The 18967-nt window shown below is 37.3% G+C and overlaps 1 protein-coding gene across 9 annotated transcripts in view; it reads left to right on the top strand.

Moving 5' to 3' along the window:
- FRY (FRY microtubule binding protein) overlaps positions 1–18967 on the top strand; it is a 476275-nt gene that overhangs the window by 282717 nt on the left and 174591 nt on the right. For all 9 annotated transcript variants that reach the window (XM_084878512.1, XM_084878510.1, XM_084878508.1 and 6 more), the window contains 4 exons: positions 1659–1745; positions 8413–8584; positions 10211–10343; positions 14494–14601. In XM_084878512.1, the coding sequence (XP_084734638.1) occupies positions 1659–1745; positions 8413–8584; positions 10211–10343; positions 14494–14601 (500 nt within the window). The remainder of the gene's footprint in view (positions 1–1658; positions 1746–8412; positions 8585–10210; positions 10344–14493; positions 14602–18967) is intronic.

Genomic DNA, 18967 nt, shown 5'->3' with positions numbered 1-18967 from the left:
TTAGACTGGACGTCCTTACGGACAAAACTGGGTCTGGAGGGAAGCCAGCCCGGGTCCCGGGTGCCAGAGGGAAGCTGGTGCGAGCAGTTGGGGGAAGAAGACCTACTTTTGCATGAATTTTATTCATTAGACTTCTAGTTTATTTATTTTTTAACATATTTTATTGATTTTTTTACAGAGAGGAAGAGAGAGGGATAGAGAGTTAGAAACATTGATGAGAGAGAAACATCGATCAGCTGCCTCTTGCACACCCCTTACTGGGGATGTGCCTACAACCAAGGTACATGCCCTTGACCAGAATCGAACCTGGGACCTTTCATTCCACAGGCCGATGCTCTATCCACTGAGCCAAACCAGTTTCAGCAAGGATTCTAGTTTAATATATATCTCTGTGTGGTTGGCACAATGAAATGCCTCTGTAATATTTATACTTGGGGAAAGGACATTACTTGCTTGGCAGGCAGATGAATGTAACTTTTCTGCATGTAATTATCATGTGGCTAAAGATGGGCTTTAATAATTCTGGAATAGGTTTGATAAAATGAGCCTGTCAGATCTTCACAGCCATTGTCTCAAATTATTATAATCTGGCTTCAACCTCCTCATTTTAGTAACCTTGACCTATCTTATTTTTTCGGTTATTCATTTCACTTGTAAAATTATTTGTTGTAATATGAGCCAAAGAATTTTAAATGCTAGAGAATAGAAGAAAATTATAATTTTGCAGTGGCTTTTAAATAATACATTGTAAACTGAATTTCAAGAAGGTGTCAGCATTTGCAAAACAAGTAGGAAAAGTTGAGCCTGAATATAAGCCCAGAGAGTTCAAGTGTTTTTATTTTTCCTTTGTTGTTTTTGGGTTATTAGTCATTCTGTGCATGGGAGAATAATTGCATATCTATACTAATAAAAGGGTAATATGCTAATTAGACCAGGAGACTTTCCAGACATTCTTCCAGACAAAGCCATGGTGGCAAGGCCAAGGCAGAGGCAGTTAGGGGTGATCAGACCAGGAGGGGAGGGCAGTTAGGGGCGATCAGGCCAGGAGGGGAGGGCAGTTAGGGGCAAGCAGGCTGGCAGGGAGGGGAAGTTTGGGGCAAGCAGGCTGATTGGGGAGGGAGGCAGTTGGGGACAAGCAGGCTGGCGGGCAGGCGGCGGGGGGAGGCCAGTTGGGGTCAATTAGGTCAGCAAGGGGGGCAGTTGAGGGCAAGAAGTCCAGCTGGGGAGGGGCAATTGGGGGAAAGCAGGCTGGTAGTCAGAGTGGTTAGGAGCAATCAGGCAGGCAGGCAGGTGAGCGGTTAAGAGCCAACAGTCCCGGATTGCAAGAGGGATCCCAGATTGGAAAAGGTGCAAGCCAGGCTGAGGGGCACCACCCCCCGTGCATGAATTTTGTGCACCAGGCCACTAGTATTACATATAATTGCATATAATTGCATTATAATGAGAGCATCCCTGTGCATTACACAAAAACAGAAGCAGCTTCACCAAAGATTCAATGGGCATGCTCTTCCTTGGGGAGTCCTCATGATCTGTGGCACTGAGCAGGACTTCTACTTTTAGTAGCCACCTGCTTGGTACATATGATGAAAGTAGTATTTCATGTTTAATTTGTATCTTAACACTTTTTCATTTGTTTTGTTTTCTCTTTTTCACTACAGGAACGTTTAGATTTTGCAATGAAAGAAATCATCTTTGATTTTCTTTGTGTGGGAAAGCCAGCAAAAGCTTTCAGTCTCAACCCAGAGGTATGAGTGATTGTTTTCTGTTCCCGTGGGCATTGATAGAGCCACACCTTTGTAATTCTGGAAAATGGATGAAAGACATCTTCTCTAAAAGTCTTCTATGTGTTTCTTCCATGTTATTTGGCTAAATAGTACAAATGATGGCATTTGAGAAGTAAGATTTTAGATGAATAGACTTAGAATGACGAAAGGTTGATATGCTACCAGATTCTGATCATTTATAATAGAGTACACTATGCCCCCAAAGATAATCTCTCACTATAAGGCCAGTTGTTTTATTTTTTATTTTATTTTTTTTAAATATTTTTTATTGGTTTTGTACAGAAAGGAAGGGAGAGAGATAGAGAGTTAGAAACATCGATGAGAGAGAGTCATCGATCAGCTGCCTCTTGCACACCCCCCATTGGGGATGTGCCCGCAACCAAGGTACATGCCCTTGACCGGAATCAAACTCGGGAACCTTCAGTCCCCAAGCCAATGCTCTATCCATTGAGCCAAACCGGTCTCGGCCAGTTGTTTTTTGTGGTTTTTTTTTTAAGTCAGTGCATTTATTTGTAATTATTTTGATGCAGATTAACTAGCTGAACATTAATTAAGAACTGATAAAGAAGAAAAAATAAACATCTAATAAAGAACTAAAATCTAGTGAGATTAAATAAATGATGTATGAATATTTGTTTCTGTAGCAGCATGACAAGTCAGGGCTAGGCAGTAATGGAAATGAGGATATAGTGGGCATGTGGAGCAATAGGTCTGTGCAAATGAAAAACGCATTTTGCTTTAAACTTTTTAAAACACATTGGCCAATGGAAATATGCCTGACAAACCACCTCTGTGTAGCCCTTTTTCTATCAGTCTGTATAAAGAGTACTGGACTGGCAGTCACAGAGCTGGATTTGCTACTTGCCATTGAAGCTACCACTTTTACCAACTATGTACTTCAGTTCCTCCATAAGTACAATGGACAAAATACTTTCTTAGGTCACAGAAGAATTGTGATATTATGATACTACAAACTTGAAAGAAGGGAAGTAAAAAAGGAGAGAAGGAAGAAGTTGCACACCATACAGCTCCTTTTAAAAGATTATTCCTATCATAACTGTGACATTGTCTAGATCCTTCATTCTGTCAGTGAAAAAGGAGATCCAAACACTCCAAATAAGCAGCTGGTTAGTAGCAAAGGGAGCCTAAGTCTTCTGCTGTCTTCATGCTTCTTCCCCCCACACCCTGGATTCTCTTCTTGGTGATAAGGTCACCACAGACACATATAGGGACAGCTGCAGAAATCCCCAAAGGAGTTTCTTTCTGGTGTCTGTTAAAGGCTTCTGAAATGGCTGCTACTACGGTTCATGGGCCAATGGGAAGGGGACAAAGCCAGTAAAAATGCATGGCATTTGAGTTGGCTTGAGCTCAGGCCACAATTAGTAAAGAGTCTTCTCTTGAAGGAAGGTTCTCAAAAACATTTTTCACCTTTAGGAGTCATGGTTCTAGCATCTTTAACAATCAGTTAAAGATTGACAAGGTATGTGCAGCTTCACACTTGTGCGACTCCCAATTTGGCTGTATAAGATGCCCCTCGATTTTCAGTCTAACAATTTTAGAAAAAAATAGCGTCTTATACATGGAAAAATATGGTAGGTTCATGTGATCTAGTGAGTCATTTAGGATTGCTGTTTCTTTGCTGATTTTTTTGTTTAGAGGATTCATCCAATGGTGTCAATGGGGATCGTATTGCTGTCAATCTCCCCCTTGATATCTTCCAGAAGTTTTGTATGTATTTGTGTGCTCCTGTACTGGGTTCATATATGTTTACCAGAGTTATATCTTTTGTTGAATTGCTTCCTTTAGTATTATGAAGTGGTCCTCCTTATTTCTTGTTATGGCCTTCACTTTGAGGTCTATTTTATCAGATATAAATATTGCTACCATAGCTTTTTCTTCATTTCCATTCGCCTGAAAAAATTTTTTCCATCCTTTCACTATAGTCGGTGTGAGTCCTTTATTCTGAGGTGGGTCTCTAATAAAACATGGGTCATGTTTTATTATCCATTCTTCTACCTTATGTTTTTTGATTGGAGCATTTAATCTATTTACATTTAAGGTTATTATTGATAGGTACTTGTTTGTTGCCATTTTTATTCGTTATGCCTGTGTTCCTTCTCCCTTTCTAGTACTTCTTTTTACATCAGTCCCTTTAGCATATTTTACATTGGTGGCTTGGTGGTAATAAACTGTATTGGCCTTTATCTGTCTGCAAAGCTCCTAATTTCCCCTTCAATTTTGATGATAGCCTTGCTGGATAGAGTATTCTTAAATTCAGTCCCTTGCTTTGCATCACTTTGTATATTCAATTCCATTCCCTTCTGGCCTAATGTGTTTCTGTTGAGAAATCAGTTGATAGTTTAATCAGAGATCCCTTGTAAGTACCTTTCTGACTCTCTCTGGAAGCCTTTAAGATTCTTACTTTGTGGTTGATTTTTGCCAATTTGATTACATGTACTGTATCTTGGTGTCTGTCTTTTTGGGTTCATCTTGTTTGGGATTTTGTGTGCTTCTTGGACTGGTGTTATTTTCCTTCCCAAAATCAGGGAAATTTTCTGTCATTATTTCTTCAAATAGGGTTTCTATTCCTTGCTCAGCCTCCTCTCCTTCTGGCACCCCTATTATGCACATATCGTCTTGTTTCCTATTGTCTCAAAGCTGCTTTAGGCTCTTCTCTTGCTTTTTAAGTTTTTTTTTTTTTTCCAGTTGCTCCTCTTCTTGTGTGATTTTTTTCTACCTTATCTTTTAACTCGCTGATGCAAACTTCAGTTTCTTCTGGTCTACTATTGAAACTTTCCAATGTGTTCATTATTGCAGTTATGTCATTCTTCATTTCCTCTTGATTCTTACACGTTTTTTAATATTTCTTCCATCCTTTAAAACATCCTTAAAACCATTGTTCTGAATTCTTTCTCTGAAAAAATTGCTTGCCTCCATTTCATTTCCCCCCCTCTTCTGGTGATTCCTCCTTTTCTTTCATATGGGGTTGTTTCTTTGTCTCCCCATTTTTCCTGTTCCTTTGTGATTGTTTCTATGTATTAGATCAAACTGCTATGCCACCCAGATTTTTAAAGTGTGTCTTGTATAGTAGACGTTTTGTGAGCCCAGTGGTGCAGTCTCTCTGGTCTGCTGGGTTGGGTATTCTAGGGATGGCCCCTGCTTGGGATATTTGGGTTCTTGTGGTATAGTTGAGTCTTCAGTGTTATTGTCATGTTCGTGAAAGTACAGATGTTCTGGTACCTCCTGACCTTTTAAGGTTATTGTACTGGGAGTGTCTTACTGACTGATCTTCCAGAGCTGTTATTATGTTTTACCTGAGCCCAAGGAAGATAACACTCTGATCCAGAATGGCCTTCATTTTTTTTTTAATTCTTTTTTATTAAATTTATTAGGGTGACACTGGTTAAAAAACATATACAGGTTTCAGGTGCACAGTTCTACAACACATCACCTGTACATTGTATTGTGTGTTTACCACTCCAAGTCAGGCCTCCTTCCATCACCATTTATCTTCCTTATACCTTTCCCCACCCTCTGCTCATCAAGCATCACCCTATCCATTAGTTGTACTTTTTTTTTTTTTTTTTTTTTTTTTTTTTGCTCAATTCCTCCACACACACACACACACACACCCAGCCACTCCCCCAACAGCTGGCAGCCTGCTCTCTATCTGTATGTCTCTGTTTTGCTTGTTAGTTCATTTTGTGTGTTTTTTGTTGTTGTTCTTTTTTAAAAATAATTCTTCATTGTTGAAAGTATTATATATGTCACCTTTTCCCCCCCATTGGCCCCCTCCAGTCCACCCCCACCTGCATCCCAGGATCTCACTACCCCATTATCTGTGTCCATGGCCACGCACATATGCATACAAGGTCCGTGGTTGATTACCTCCTATCCACCAACCTCCCCTACCTTCTCTCTGAGATTCCACACTCTATTTTATGCTTCCATGTCTCTGGATCCATTCTGTTCATCAATTTATTTTGTTACTTAGATTCCACATATGAGTGAGATCATGTGATACTTATCTTTCTCTGATTGACTTATTTCACTTAGCATGATAATCTCCAGGTCCCTCCATGCTGTCTCAATGGGTTAGAGATTCTTCCCCTCCTCCTCCTCCTCCTTCTCCTCCTTCTCCTCCTCCTCCTCCTCCTCCTCCTCCTCCTCCTCCTCCTCCTCCTCCTCCTTCTTCTTCTTCTTCTTCTTCTTCTTCTTCTTCTTCTTCCTACTGCATAATATTCCCTGGTATAAATGTACCACAGCTTTTTTTTATCCACTCATCTACTGATGGGCACTTGGGTTGTTTCCAGATCTTAGCTATTGTAAATTATGATACTATGAACACAGGGGTGCACACATTCTTTCTGATTGGTATTTCATATTTTTTAGGATATATTCCTAGAAGTGGGATCACTGGATCAAATGGAAGTACCATTTTAAATTTTTTGAGGAAACTTCATACCGTTTTCCATAAGGCTGCACCAGTCTGCATTCCCACCAGCAGTGTACTTGGGTTCCCTTTGTTCCACATCCTCGCCAGTACTTATCATTTATTGATTTGTTGGTGCTAGCTATTCTGACAGGTGTGAGGTGATACCTCATTGTCATTTTAATTTGCATCTCTCTAATGATCTGTGACTTTGAGCATTTTTTGTATGTCTCTTGGCCATATGTATGTCCTCTTTGAGGAAGTGTCTATTTAGGTCCTTTGCCCATTTTTCAATTGGATTGTTTCTCTTTCTTCTGTTAAGTTGTATGAGTTCCTTATATAGTTGGGGTATTAACCCTTTATCAGCTGTATCATTGCCAAATATATTCTCCCTTTTCATTTTGTTTATGGTTTCTTTTGCTATGCAGGAGTTTTTCAATTTTGATATAGTCTCATTTGTTTATTTTCACCTTAGTTTTCTTTGCCCTAGGACCATGGTCAGCAAACTGCAGCTCACGAGCCACAGGAGGCTCTTTGACCTTTTGAATGTGGCTCTTCCACAAAATACCATGGCCTGGCGAATCTATTTTGAAGAAGTAGTATTAGAAGAAGTTTAAATTTTAAAAATTTGGCTCTCAAAGGAAATTTCAGTCATTGTACTGTTGATATTTGACTAATGAGTTTGTTGACCACTGTCCTAGGCAATGTATCCATAAACATACTGCTGCGAGAGATGTGTGAGATTTTGCTGCCTATGGTTTCTTTTAGGATTTTCATAAAAAACTTACATTTAAGTATTTTATCCATTTTGAGTTCATTCTTATGTATGGTGTAAAGTTGATGGTCTAGTTTCAATTTTTTGTATGTATCTGTACAATTTTCCCAATAACATTTATTGAAGAGACTATCTTGACTCCACTATACTAGTATGCTCTTGTCCCTTTGTCAAATATTAATTGATCGTAATGGCTTGGGATGATTTTGGGGGTCTCTGTTCTGTTCCATTGATCTATATGCCTGTTCTTGTGCCAGTACCAGGTTGTTTTGATTCTGGTGGCTTCGTAATATAACTTTAAATCTGGTATTGTGATTCCTCCAACTTTTTTCTTCTTTCTCAAGATTGCCACAACTATCCAGGGTCTTTTTAGATTCCAAAAAAAATTTTTGATGTATTTGTTCTCTACCTATGAAATATGCTGTTGGTATTTTAATAGGGAGTACATTGAATCTATAAATTGTCTTGGGTAGTATGGACTTTTTTTTTTTTTTTTAGTATGGACATTTTAATGATGTTGATTCTACCAATCCATATTAGTACATTTTGTTCATTAGATTCCACATATGAGTGAAATAACATGGTACTTGTCTTTCTCTGACTGGCTCATTTCACTTAGCATAATGCTCTCCAGTGCCATCCATGCTGTTACAATGGGTAAAATGTCTTTCTTTTTTGCAACTGAATAGTATTCCATGTATGTACCACAGCTTTTTTGTCCTCTCATCTACCAGACACTTGGGTTCTTCCAAATTTTGGCTATTGTAAATAAAGCTGCAATAAACATAGGGGTGCATATATTCTTTCAAATTGATGTTTCTGGTTTCTTCAGATATATTTCTAGAAATGGAATTGGTGTTTCTTCTTATAATTTCATGTGTTTTTATCAGTAACAGGTTCTGTGGTGTTGAGTTTTTAAAATTTATTTTCCTACTTTTCAGCCTTTTGAATCAAAAGTAAACCACCTGCAATTCCAAGCTGGTGATTTTTGTTTTGTCTTCCTCAAGTGGAAATTCTCTTCTACTTGGTCTTTGTGAATTCACACATGTTCCATCTCTCCTTCAAGGAGACATAGAGCCTTCAGTTTGCCTTAGTTTACCTTAGTTGCAGTTGGTTCGGAGGATGACTGCTCACCTCTGTGAGGTGTACCCAGGGTCCCCCAAGCAGAACAATTATGACCATCTCAAATATGCCCTCCAAGACTTGAAAAATTTCCTGTTTGTTTTCTTGTGATGTTATAACAAATAGTATCAGAAACTGTATTTTATTTTCATAGGTTTGGCATAAAATTCTTGTACCTTTAAAATTGTTTTCCCACACTAATCTAGATGGCAAGCCATACTTAACTGCCTTACAAATGGCTTAATTGCACCACAATAATTGGGTATTTCTTTGTATCACAAATCCACTCTCTCTTACAGAGAATGAACATCGGTTTAAGGGCCTTCTTGGTCATAGCTGATAGCTTACAGCAGAAAGACGGCGAACCACCCATGCCCGTTACAGGCGCTGTCCTCCCATCAGGAAACACGTTGAGAGTGAAGAAAACATATTTGAGTAAAACACTCACTGAAGAGGAGGCCAAGATGATAGGTGGGTTTCAAAGATGTGTTAGATAATGGACTTATTAAGTCTTAAAAATGATCCAAAGTATTTACCTTTAGTGATACACTTTGAAAAAAAAAATATTTCCTCACCTGAGGATATGTTTATTTTTTTTATAGAGAAAGGAAGGGGAGACAGAGGTATATAGAGAAATATCCATATGGGAGAGAAACATTCACTGGTTTCCTCCTGTATGTACTCTGACTGGGAATTGAACACACAACCTAGGCAGGTTGCCTGAGCAGGCGTGGGGCCCACAGCCTTTGGTGCATGGGAGGGTGCTCCGACCGGCTGAGCCATCTGGCCAGCGCAAGAGATGGAAGTAGCTGTGCTGCCCGTAAACTTTTTTGAAGCTTTCTGGTAAACATTTTGCCATTTTAATGTTAGACTCTTTTCTGTGGTCTTTTCAGACTTCTAATGTTGATTATCTATGATTTTTATTTGATTTCTAAGATGCCTGTGTCCTTTGGTAAATAATCTTGTTTATAAAGCAGCCACATATACATTTATTTATTCATCCATTTAATTGTTTATTTTTATAGCTTTCTTCTTCTTTTTTTTCAGTAAAATTAGTTTAATCTGTGTTTTACCACAGATACTAGGTTATACTATGGATTTAGCCTATATGAGAGTTCCATTGTAATTTAGCAATCTTAATCCTAAAATATGGTTTTTCTGTATTTACTTCTTTCTGAGTACCTGAATTTATAAACCTACTATAAAGTTTGTTAAGATAGTAACTAGAATTCGAAGGCCTAATAAAAATACATGAGGATATCTTTTGCTTTAAATATAGAGTGTTTAAAAAAAATGTATACACATATTTTGAATAATTATAAAAGTGTTTATTAGAATATATTTCATTTTCAAAATTGTGCTATCAGCTTTTAAAGTGTGTTTACATTTTTTGGGACACCTTGTATTTATCTTTTCTGCAATGCTTAAAGGAGTTCAAAAAGATTTAATGCATGAGAAATAACCATTAATAATTATTTTATTAAAGTATACATTATAAATGCAATGCAATTTACTTTTCATTTGTATTATACACATAAACATATAAAATGTATATTTGAAATACATATGCTGTACATGTGTCTTTCCCTATAGGACACTGACTCTGTATTTAATGAAACCAGTAAAGTAATATAGCTAAAGTACATTTTCCTTTATTTTAAAATTTATGATGTGAAGTCATTTATTTTATTTTATTTTTTAAAATTCACACATATATTTCAGAGTATATCCTCATTCAAAGTGAGAATTGTTCTTCATTCATCAATGATGGTGAATTTTCTTATACTAATTTAGAAATATAAAAATTCTAAAGTAGAACTTTCTATTTCCTTGTTTAACTATTCTAAAAAATATTTCCTATTGAAGTATTAGAATTCCTACTTATTCCTAATTTAAACAGGTATTTGGTGAATACCCACTAAGTGCAGGGCACTGTGTTAACAATCCTGCAGATAAGAGATTGAATTAGACTTTGTTCAAAGAAGCCATCACCCATAATAAATCTTCAGTAAAAAATGATGCAGAGGCTAAATACACTAACATTTCATTCTTTGATAAATTTAATCAAAGATGTAAATATAATGCATTTTTTTTCAGGCATGTCATTATATTATTCTCAAGTACGAAAAGCTGTGGACAGCATTTTAAGGCACCTTGATAAAGAAGTAGGAAGGTGTATGATGCTAACTAACGTCCAGATGTTAAACAAAGAACCTGAGGACATGATCACGTGAGTACAGTGAGGACTAAGTCTCAACAAAAGGTTGAATAGCCAGAAGACACCAGCAGAGATTCTTCTCATTTATTCTGTGTAGCTGACCCTTGAACAATGTGGGGAATAGAGGCACTGACCCCTGCACAGTTGAAAATCTATGGGTAACTTTTTCTCCCCCAAACTTAATTATTTATAGTCTACTCTTGATCAGATATCTCACTGATAACGTAAACAATTGATTAACTTATATTTGTATGCTATATTTATTATACACTTTATTCTCCCAATAAAGTGAGCTAGGGAAAAGAAAATGTTATTAAGAAAATCATAAGGAAGATCAAATACATTTGCAGTACTGTTCATATTTATTAAAAAAAATCTGTGTAAGTAGACTCATGCAGTTGAAGAACACATGTTGTTCAAGAGTCAACTGTATTTTGTTCTTTCCTTCTTAGAATCAGATTTTTAAGAAGTGTTAAGGTTGTAAAAACATACTTTCATAATATTTTACTAACTCTGAAAATTAAGCCTGATATTGATCTATTTTGGTTGTATGGAAGTATCAGGCCAGTAAGTTAGAAAATGGGCTCAAGACGCAAATTCATTGGTTCACATTTTTCTGACATGGTATTTTGCTCTCAAGCTTGATCACAGTGCTATAGTTCATTTTTTCAGAAGTGATGTTTTGTTCCCAAGCTTGATCACCAGTTTACAGACATTCCATCTTAATAAATGTCAAGTTCACTTGCTGAATAGTCTCTATGCAACCATGTCATAGAAATGTTGGATTTTAAGAAAGCATTCATAACTTTGAATGTTACATAGAAATGAAATGTTCTTAGCCAAAATCTAAGATCTAGATTTGTAATCAGAGTTCTACAGAAGAAACTCATGCAACTTATATTTGCTATATTTGATTAATTATGGCAGAAACTAAGATGGGGTTTTAACTTAACTTTTTTTTTTAAATCCTCACCCAATGATATCTTTCTATTTATTTTTTTAGATAGAGTGGAAGGGAGGGAAGAGGGGGAGAGAGAAGGGGAGAAAGAGACAGAGGGAAAGAGAGAGATACACAGAGAGAGAAACATTAATGTGAGAGAGACACATCCATTGATTGCCTCCTGCATGTGCCCAGCCAGGCCGGGGGATCAAACCTGCAACTGAGGTACATGCCCTTGACCGGGAATCAAACCCACAACTCTTCAGTCTGAACACTGAAGCTCTAACTACTGAGAAAAACTGTCCAGGGCATTAACTTGAGATTTTAATAAAGTTTCTATTTTGTTGTTGGACTGTGAATTAAATTATATTTGGCACCTGTGGCATAAATTTCCAAAAATATATAGTTAGGAAAATTTTCTTTGTCACTCAGCATATTCAATTCCAAATACCACAGTTAGTTAAAAGGTTGCTACCTGCCAAAACTGGTTTGGCTCAGTGGAGGGAGAGTACTTAAAGGTCCCGGGTTCAATTCCGATTAAGGGCATGTACCTTAGATGCGGGCACATCTCCAGTAGGGGGTGTGCAAGAGGCAGCTGATTGATGTTTCTCTCTCATTGATGTTTCTAACTCTCTATCCCTCTCTCTTCCTCTCTGTAAAAAATCAATAAAATATATATATATATTTTAAAAGTTGCTACCTATATAGGGAAGTTTATATTGTGGGTGTGTATTTTACAAGGGTGGCATGTTGAAAACAAAGAATGACAAAATGAAGAGTATGAAGAGTAAAAATCACAGAATTATTTTACTAGTAAATAATATTTAGCATCATATAAAGTTAAAATGAAAGCCTTTTCCTCAGAGCTCCACTTGAAATCTGTCACCATTCCTTGGCTCGGTGTGATTCTTCCAAGACCTTTCCCTGTGTCAGCAAAACTATATATAAATACATTTTTAACAAAAATATGGGCTATACAATGCATGCTATTGTATAATGAGATAAAAATCATATAAAGACTTTTCAACCAAAGTGACAGCACAGTTGAAACTGACCAAGGATAATAACATTAAATATATTGTCTGTAGCTCTAGCTCTTACTTCATAATTACCAGATTGTCCATAAATCTTTAACATCATTAGTACATACTTTTTTTTAATATATTAAAGCAATTTTAAATTTATAATATAGAAGATATACGAAATTCTTTTCAAACTTCTGGCTTAGAGTTCTTGCCTATTTTAAAACAGTAAAGAAATGAAAGGTCTTTACAGGAAGACTTTATTAATAATCAAGAGATCACAAAACAGAGTCAGGACCAAAACAATATATTCAAAACCATAAAGAGGTACAGATTTAAATGTACATGTAAAATTTTCATTGTATTTTAGCCAATCCCTTAAACTTTTTCCAAGATGATCTGTACTTTTTTCTATTGAACCATCTTGAGACCCCCAAATAGGACAAGGAGTATTTTTCATGCTAGGATCTAAGGCAGATTCCTGAGTGGAGAGTAACTCATTGCCACATTTAGGAGAAGAGTGTTGAGGTCCACACCACACTAATGGGAATGATTATTGGAGTTAATATTCAAGGTTGGTCCACCACTTTCCCAGGCCCTGCTTAAGGTTTGAACTTAAACACTAAGCATTCTGTGTCATGCCCTTTCCATTTCCCATCCGTTTTATGGTTCATGCTAGCAGATAATAATAATAATAATATATGTTAGTGAAAATTATGTTCTGGGGGGCTCACATGCTTCCTGTAAAAGGAAGGGCTGCAGTGGTAAAAGGAAATCCTACACCAATTAGAACTCTAATCTAAGCTTGGAAGCCTGCAAGAACTAGCCTTGGACTAGGCAAGGTCATTCGCTTTCTGACAGATATGGCCAATAATCCCAGCTGTTTAAAACATCTAGTGAGCAAGTTATGAGGACTACTTAAGTGACTCACAGAGTTGAATATGAACAGTTGGAAGAGACCCTTGGGCTCTACCTCTGTACAGGTATTGAAGAAATTACTTGTAGGTCCTCTTTTTTAGCCAGTTGAAAACCATGACACAATAACTTTCTCTCCACAGTTCTCATGCACACCATGCAGGACCATGAAAAAAGGAGAGAAAATAGTCTCATGACTTTCTACAGAAGCAAAGTATTTTAGAAATTAACATAGAAGTATTTTATTTTTCACATAAACAGCTTTGTATTCATTCTTAACAAACTTACAAAAGCATGCTAGAAAGTAATGTTATCATCTTTAGAATGTAGAGAATTCTCCTATTGCATTTCTATTCAGACCACAGTTACTTTTCTAAGAAGGAATTACTACTGTGCTACTTTGCATTTTCATTATTGTATTTGTGTCCAATAATTATATTAGTTTGGTGACAATTTTATGTTTATTCTCAGAAGACTAAATCATCAGAATTGAAATATGCTGTCACTTGGATTATTTGAAAAATTTGATGGGTAGTTACGCTTTTCTATAAAGGTTATTGGTAAAATATGTGGTTAAGAAGGTAGTTATTTAAACAACTAAAAATTTAAGCAATTTATTATAGAATTTATGTTTTTCTCTCAGATTTTACAACAGTACAGAAGGCATTAATTACTTGTTGACATTTATTCTCAAGAAAGTAAAAAGAAAGAAGGAATCTCTGTAGATGTCAGGCCCATGGGAATAATTTTTAAAATCAGAAATATGCATTGCAGTATTTTAGTTGACATTATGTAAGACATTTTTTAAGCACTTCATTTTAAAAAATGGGGTCGAAGCTCTAGAGGAGAAGCACAACTTATCATGAAGAGAAGCTTCCAGATGCCATGCTTGTTAGAGATAGTATGTTTGTATAAAGTCCCACTTTTAAGTTCTGGATATAGGAATAACTACTGTGTATTTCTTACATGCTAATGCATTTAGGAATTTCAATAAATTCAGTGTTTTTAATGCAGTCCCTATTGAATGGCAGGCGGCATGGTAGAATACTATTGATATCAGTATTTTTCTTTTCAGCTATATAACTCTGACTAATATTTAAATCTTTATTAATTTTATCAGAGCTGGCAAAGCTATAAAGAGCATAAACATTTTAGAATAATATGGAGCAAATAGCAGACAGTGATTCAGAAAGCATGGGTTCTAGTCTTTGTTCACAGAGTTGACTGACTTTTTAAAATTTATCATAACCATTGACTATGTTTAAACTTTGTTTTCACATTTTAGGGGCGAGAGAAAGCCCAAAATAGACCTTTTCAGGACATGTGTTGCTGCTATTCCCCGACTGCTTCCTGATGGGATGTCAAAACTTGAACTCATTGACTTGCTGGCTAGGTAGGTGGGAATGGTTGTGGACACTCTTTGATTAAATTGATTTTAATCCTTTGTCATGATTTACCCAAAAAGAGAATGATTGTTAAAAACTAACAAAGATTTACCAAATGAGGCATTATTCTAGGTACTGTGTGTAGGCAAGGAGGAATAAAGAAAATTTTTGTGGAGTTCAAGAGGTTCAAAAAAATTTAAAATCTGAAGTAGAAACAAATACATAAGGTAACTAACAATCCCAGGCCTAGAACTATGCAATTAACAGCACAAAATGTCACAAAGTTCAGTGCCTGGAGGATTACTGTGGCCTGGGAAAATTGGCATATACAATAATTCCCAGGAGAAGGTAGAGCTGGAGCTGCCCTTCGAAGGAAAGATGAAATTCAGAAAGGCAAAGGGGTTGGTGTGAGCTGTCACAGCTGTGGGGCTGGAATGTGAGTAGATGAGTCTGACTGGGAAAAGGTTCATTCTAGGTCCGATTTCAATCTGAAGCCCACAGAAAACTCCCCTGGGGTATGGCGGGAGCAAGAAGGTGGGTAACAGGGATCCTCAGCTAGTTTAGTACTTTAGAAAGCTGTCCCAAATATATGTTTATCATCCTCCCCATCCCACACAAGAACCACAGTCCAACTAGAACCTTAAGTTAATTTGCTTTGAGTGAGATTGTATCGTTTTTGTTAAGTAAGCTTAACTTTCTCATGTTGATCTCAGGTTCTCATTTACAATTATGCCTATCAATTCATAAATCAAAAGTGGCTAATGATCTAAATGCCATTTAGAAGGCAACATCATAAGAACCACAGGGTACATGGAGGAAAGGGAAGGGGAGAACAAAAGTTATCTTGATTTGAAAAAAATAAAAGAAAAAGGAATATAGAAACTCAATGATAAAAATTAATAGAAGTAAGACATGAGAGGTCGATTTTCAGCTCATCTTTAATATTAGCTGAGACATTCAGACTAATGTAGTTTTAAACAGAAGAATAACATGATAAAAATTTTCATTTTAGGCAGGTTAATCTGATAACAGTGGAATAAAGCGTAGCAAATATTAGTGCATACTGAATAAAAGTTGCATTATGTATGAATGATCTTGTTCACCCACATTCTCTAGCCTTAGAGAGCACCCTTCCATCAATACCCAAACAAAAACCCAAGCTATCATCCCACATGTCTGCAGGTCACCTACTGGCCTCCCCTGGCTTCTGGATATCGCCATGAGGTATCATGTCTTCTGGCCATTGTGGTCATTGTGCTCCTACTCTGCACAGCCAGCGTGATTTCCTCTGTTGACCACTTCCTGCTATCAATCAATGACTTCTGTAGCCTACTGTTCTTCCCCATTGCTCTTCATTCCAATTGTAACACAACCACTCCTTTCCTACATCCAGTCACCACTAGCACAAAGATGATGCTGGTTTGTGGGTTTACTGAAGATTCATTTCTTTGAAAATCACCATTTTGGGCCTTGGTACCTCTGACCAAAGCCTACTACCATTCTAGCTAGCTTTGTCACCAGACAAAGTAACTTGTACTTTTCTATAACCGGTGATCTCCAGGCCTTGTTTCCTTCTTCTCTCTTCCACTCCATGTTTAGGACATACTTTAAGAAGAATATAAAGTCAAAAAAATTACAGCCCATCCAACATACAGTTGACCCTTGAACACCATGAGTTTGAACTGCATGGATCCACTTCTATAGGAATTTTTTTAATAAATACATTCAGTACTGTAAATTTATTTTATATGCCTTATGATTTTCTTTTTTTCTAACATTTACCCCTGTGTTCTTCTATTTTTTTAAAAATGTGTCTTTATTGTTGAAAGTATTATAGATGTCCCCTTTTTACCTCCATAGACCTTTTCTGCCCTGCTCCCTCCCTCGCCCCAACCAGGCCTTCACTGCACTATTGGCTGTCCATGGGTTATACATCTTATTATTTTCTTTTTACTAGTTTATTTTATTGTAAGAACAGTAAATAACACATATAATATAAAAAGAAAAATTACAGCCTAGGCTTTTGCTGAGGCCTAGCAACTGGAATATGCCTTGAGCATAATCCCAGGAAGCAGAGCAGGGTGGGGAAGGGAGGGAAAAACCCTGAATAAAAAAATGGGCTTAAAATCCCATGTCAGAAGATCTAAGGAGGAAAAAAAGAGTTAATAAATGTGGTGATTGGGTCCAGCCAGTGTTGCTCAGTGGTTGAGCATCGACTTATGAACCAGGAGGTCACAATTTGATTCCCAGTCAGGGCATATGCCTGGGTTGCTGGCTCAGTCCCCAATAGGGGGCATGCAGGAGGCAGCCAATCAATGATTCTCTATCATCATTGATGTTTTTTTCTCTCTCTCCCTTCTCTGAAATCAATAAAAAATATATATTTTTAAAATTCAGAATCTCAGGCCTCACTCTAGCCAGGCTACATTGGAATCTGCATTTTAAAAACAAAACAGAAAACATGGTGATTGGGAGGTGGAGAGAAATGAGGAAGAAAGAGACTAAAATAATCTGGGGTATAATCCATACTAATAGTGTGTCTCCTATAGTAATGGTAGACTTTGAATGAATAGAATGGTTCCCAAATTACCCAGAAATATTAAGGGCAGACTGTCTGTTTGCCAAGGACAAAAGTGGAGAAGGTGGTGTGATGTAAAGGAAGAACTGCTGAATGAAAAGGCTGGATGTGACCGTGGTGACAAATTTAGGAAAGAAACCCCTCTCCATGGCCTGTTAACCACCAGAGAGTGAGAGGTCACCATCTGAGAGATTTTGAGATAGTACCAGACAATGAGAATAAAACAGAATCATTTGGATATCCTGTATTTGCATGCCTGCTTAGCCATGTGATCTAGACAACTTTTAACCCCTCAGCCTATCAGTTTTCCTTTGGTAAAATTGAAATAATACTGCCTATATCATAAGACTGTTTTTGAGGGCTAAATGATATAAGATATATACACTTTGATTAATTCAGAAGGAAATGTGGCAGGAGGGAGAAGACAGTTATCATTAAATTGGAATAGAAGGAAAATTCACTCATGTCAATGAAGTTCTGATTGGTGATGATGACATACACTAAAGCCTTTGAAATACTAAATTTTTAAAATGTCATGCAGTAAAGTTTCTAATACCATTTTGCTGTAGATCCATGTGGGACACTCTTACCTCTGGAATCACCTTGGTAGCCTGTTCAGTGGTGCCTGAATCTTGGACCATGGAGCTAGGCATGTCAGGAGGGATTTCTGTTGGATATGGTTAAAATGTCAGTGCTATTTATAGTGCATCATGTTTGATATTATGTACATTCTCACAAAACCCAAAGCAATGGGTACTGTTCTTATGAGAGGAGAGAACAGGTAAATACTCTTGAGAGTTTACATCTTAGGACAAATTTTTAAAAATGACTGGACTTACATGGGAAGCCAGTGAAGAGGCCTTTTTCATAAGCTCAAAAGAAGCCAGAGACTTTTCTCCTCAGGGGAAAGCTGTGAGAAAACGGGCCCCTTCATATCTCCCTGAGAGGGGAGGAGGACAAAAGTGAAGAAATGCAGTAATAATAAATGTGGTTTTCAAGTCATCAATTTATTCCCTATAGTTCAATCACATTTGGTTTAAATGGACCGTTGAGACAATATACGGTCTTGTCAGAGAGGCGTGAGACCTTTTATTTCAGACTCTTCACAGTCACATTCATGGTACAATTTCACTGGAGAAAAACTTGGATTTCATCATAATTAGCAAAATAAGACCAATATTTGTGCCAGCTTCCTGTCCCTCCCAGCTCAGTTCCCTGGATAAGAAGTTTCTCGGTGTGCCCCACACAACTGCTCCTAGGGTCCCCTTCCCACGTTTTAGATAATGTCTAACCTCAGGCTTCTGTGAGTATGTTTGGCATGACAGTGGTGTATGGGATGAAATAGGCAAACCCCTTTCTCCATGCTACAGAATTCCTGATAATATATGTATTGTTCAGCCCACTGTTATGGTTGAATGGGAGGAATATATCCACTTAAACTCCATAGAAGCTACTCAGGCCTTCCTGACATTGTGATGGGAATCCTGGGGAGCACTTCCTGCTGTCAGCAGAGTCTGCGCTTCTCAGCCACGTGGGTCCCCTAAGAATTCTTTACATGGTGGAGGGCTACTTCTCTCCATGGCAGTCACCGTCTTTCTCACTCTTCACCAGCCCCAGATGTCTCCTGCTCTGTACCTTGACCATAAAAAGAACATTTTCCTTCAACAGTCTCCAGGCTGTTGTCCTCTGTCACTTCTTGCATCATTTTATAAAAACTAAAGAGTTTGCTCCTCTTTAAGAATTTGTCATATGGTTGTGGTAATGCAAATGAATTGCTTAGCATAGTGCCTACAATA

This window comes from Pipistrellus hanaki (assembly GCF_964339955.1).
Source record: "Pipistrellus hanaki genome assembly, chromosome: 3".
NCBI classification, from domain to species: Eukaryota; Metazoa; Chordata; class Mammalia; order Chiroptera; family Vespertilionidae; genus Pipistrellus; species Pipistrellus hanaki.
Note: the sequence above shows the minus strand (reverse complement) of the source record. Positions and strands in the feature narration are given on the sequence as shown.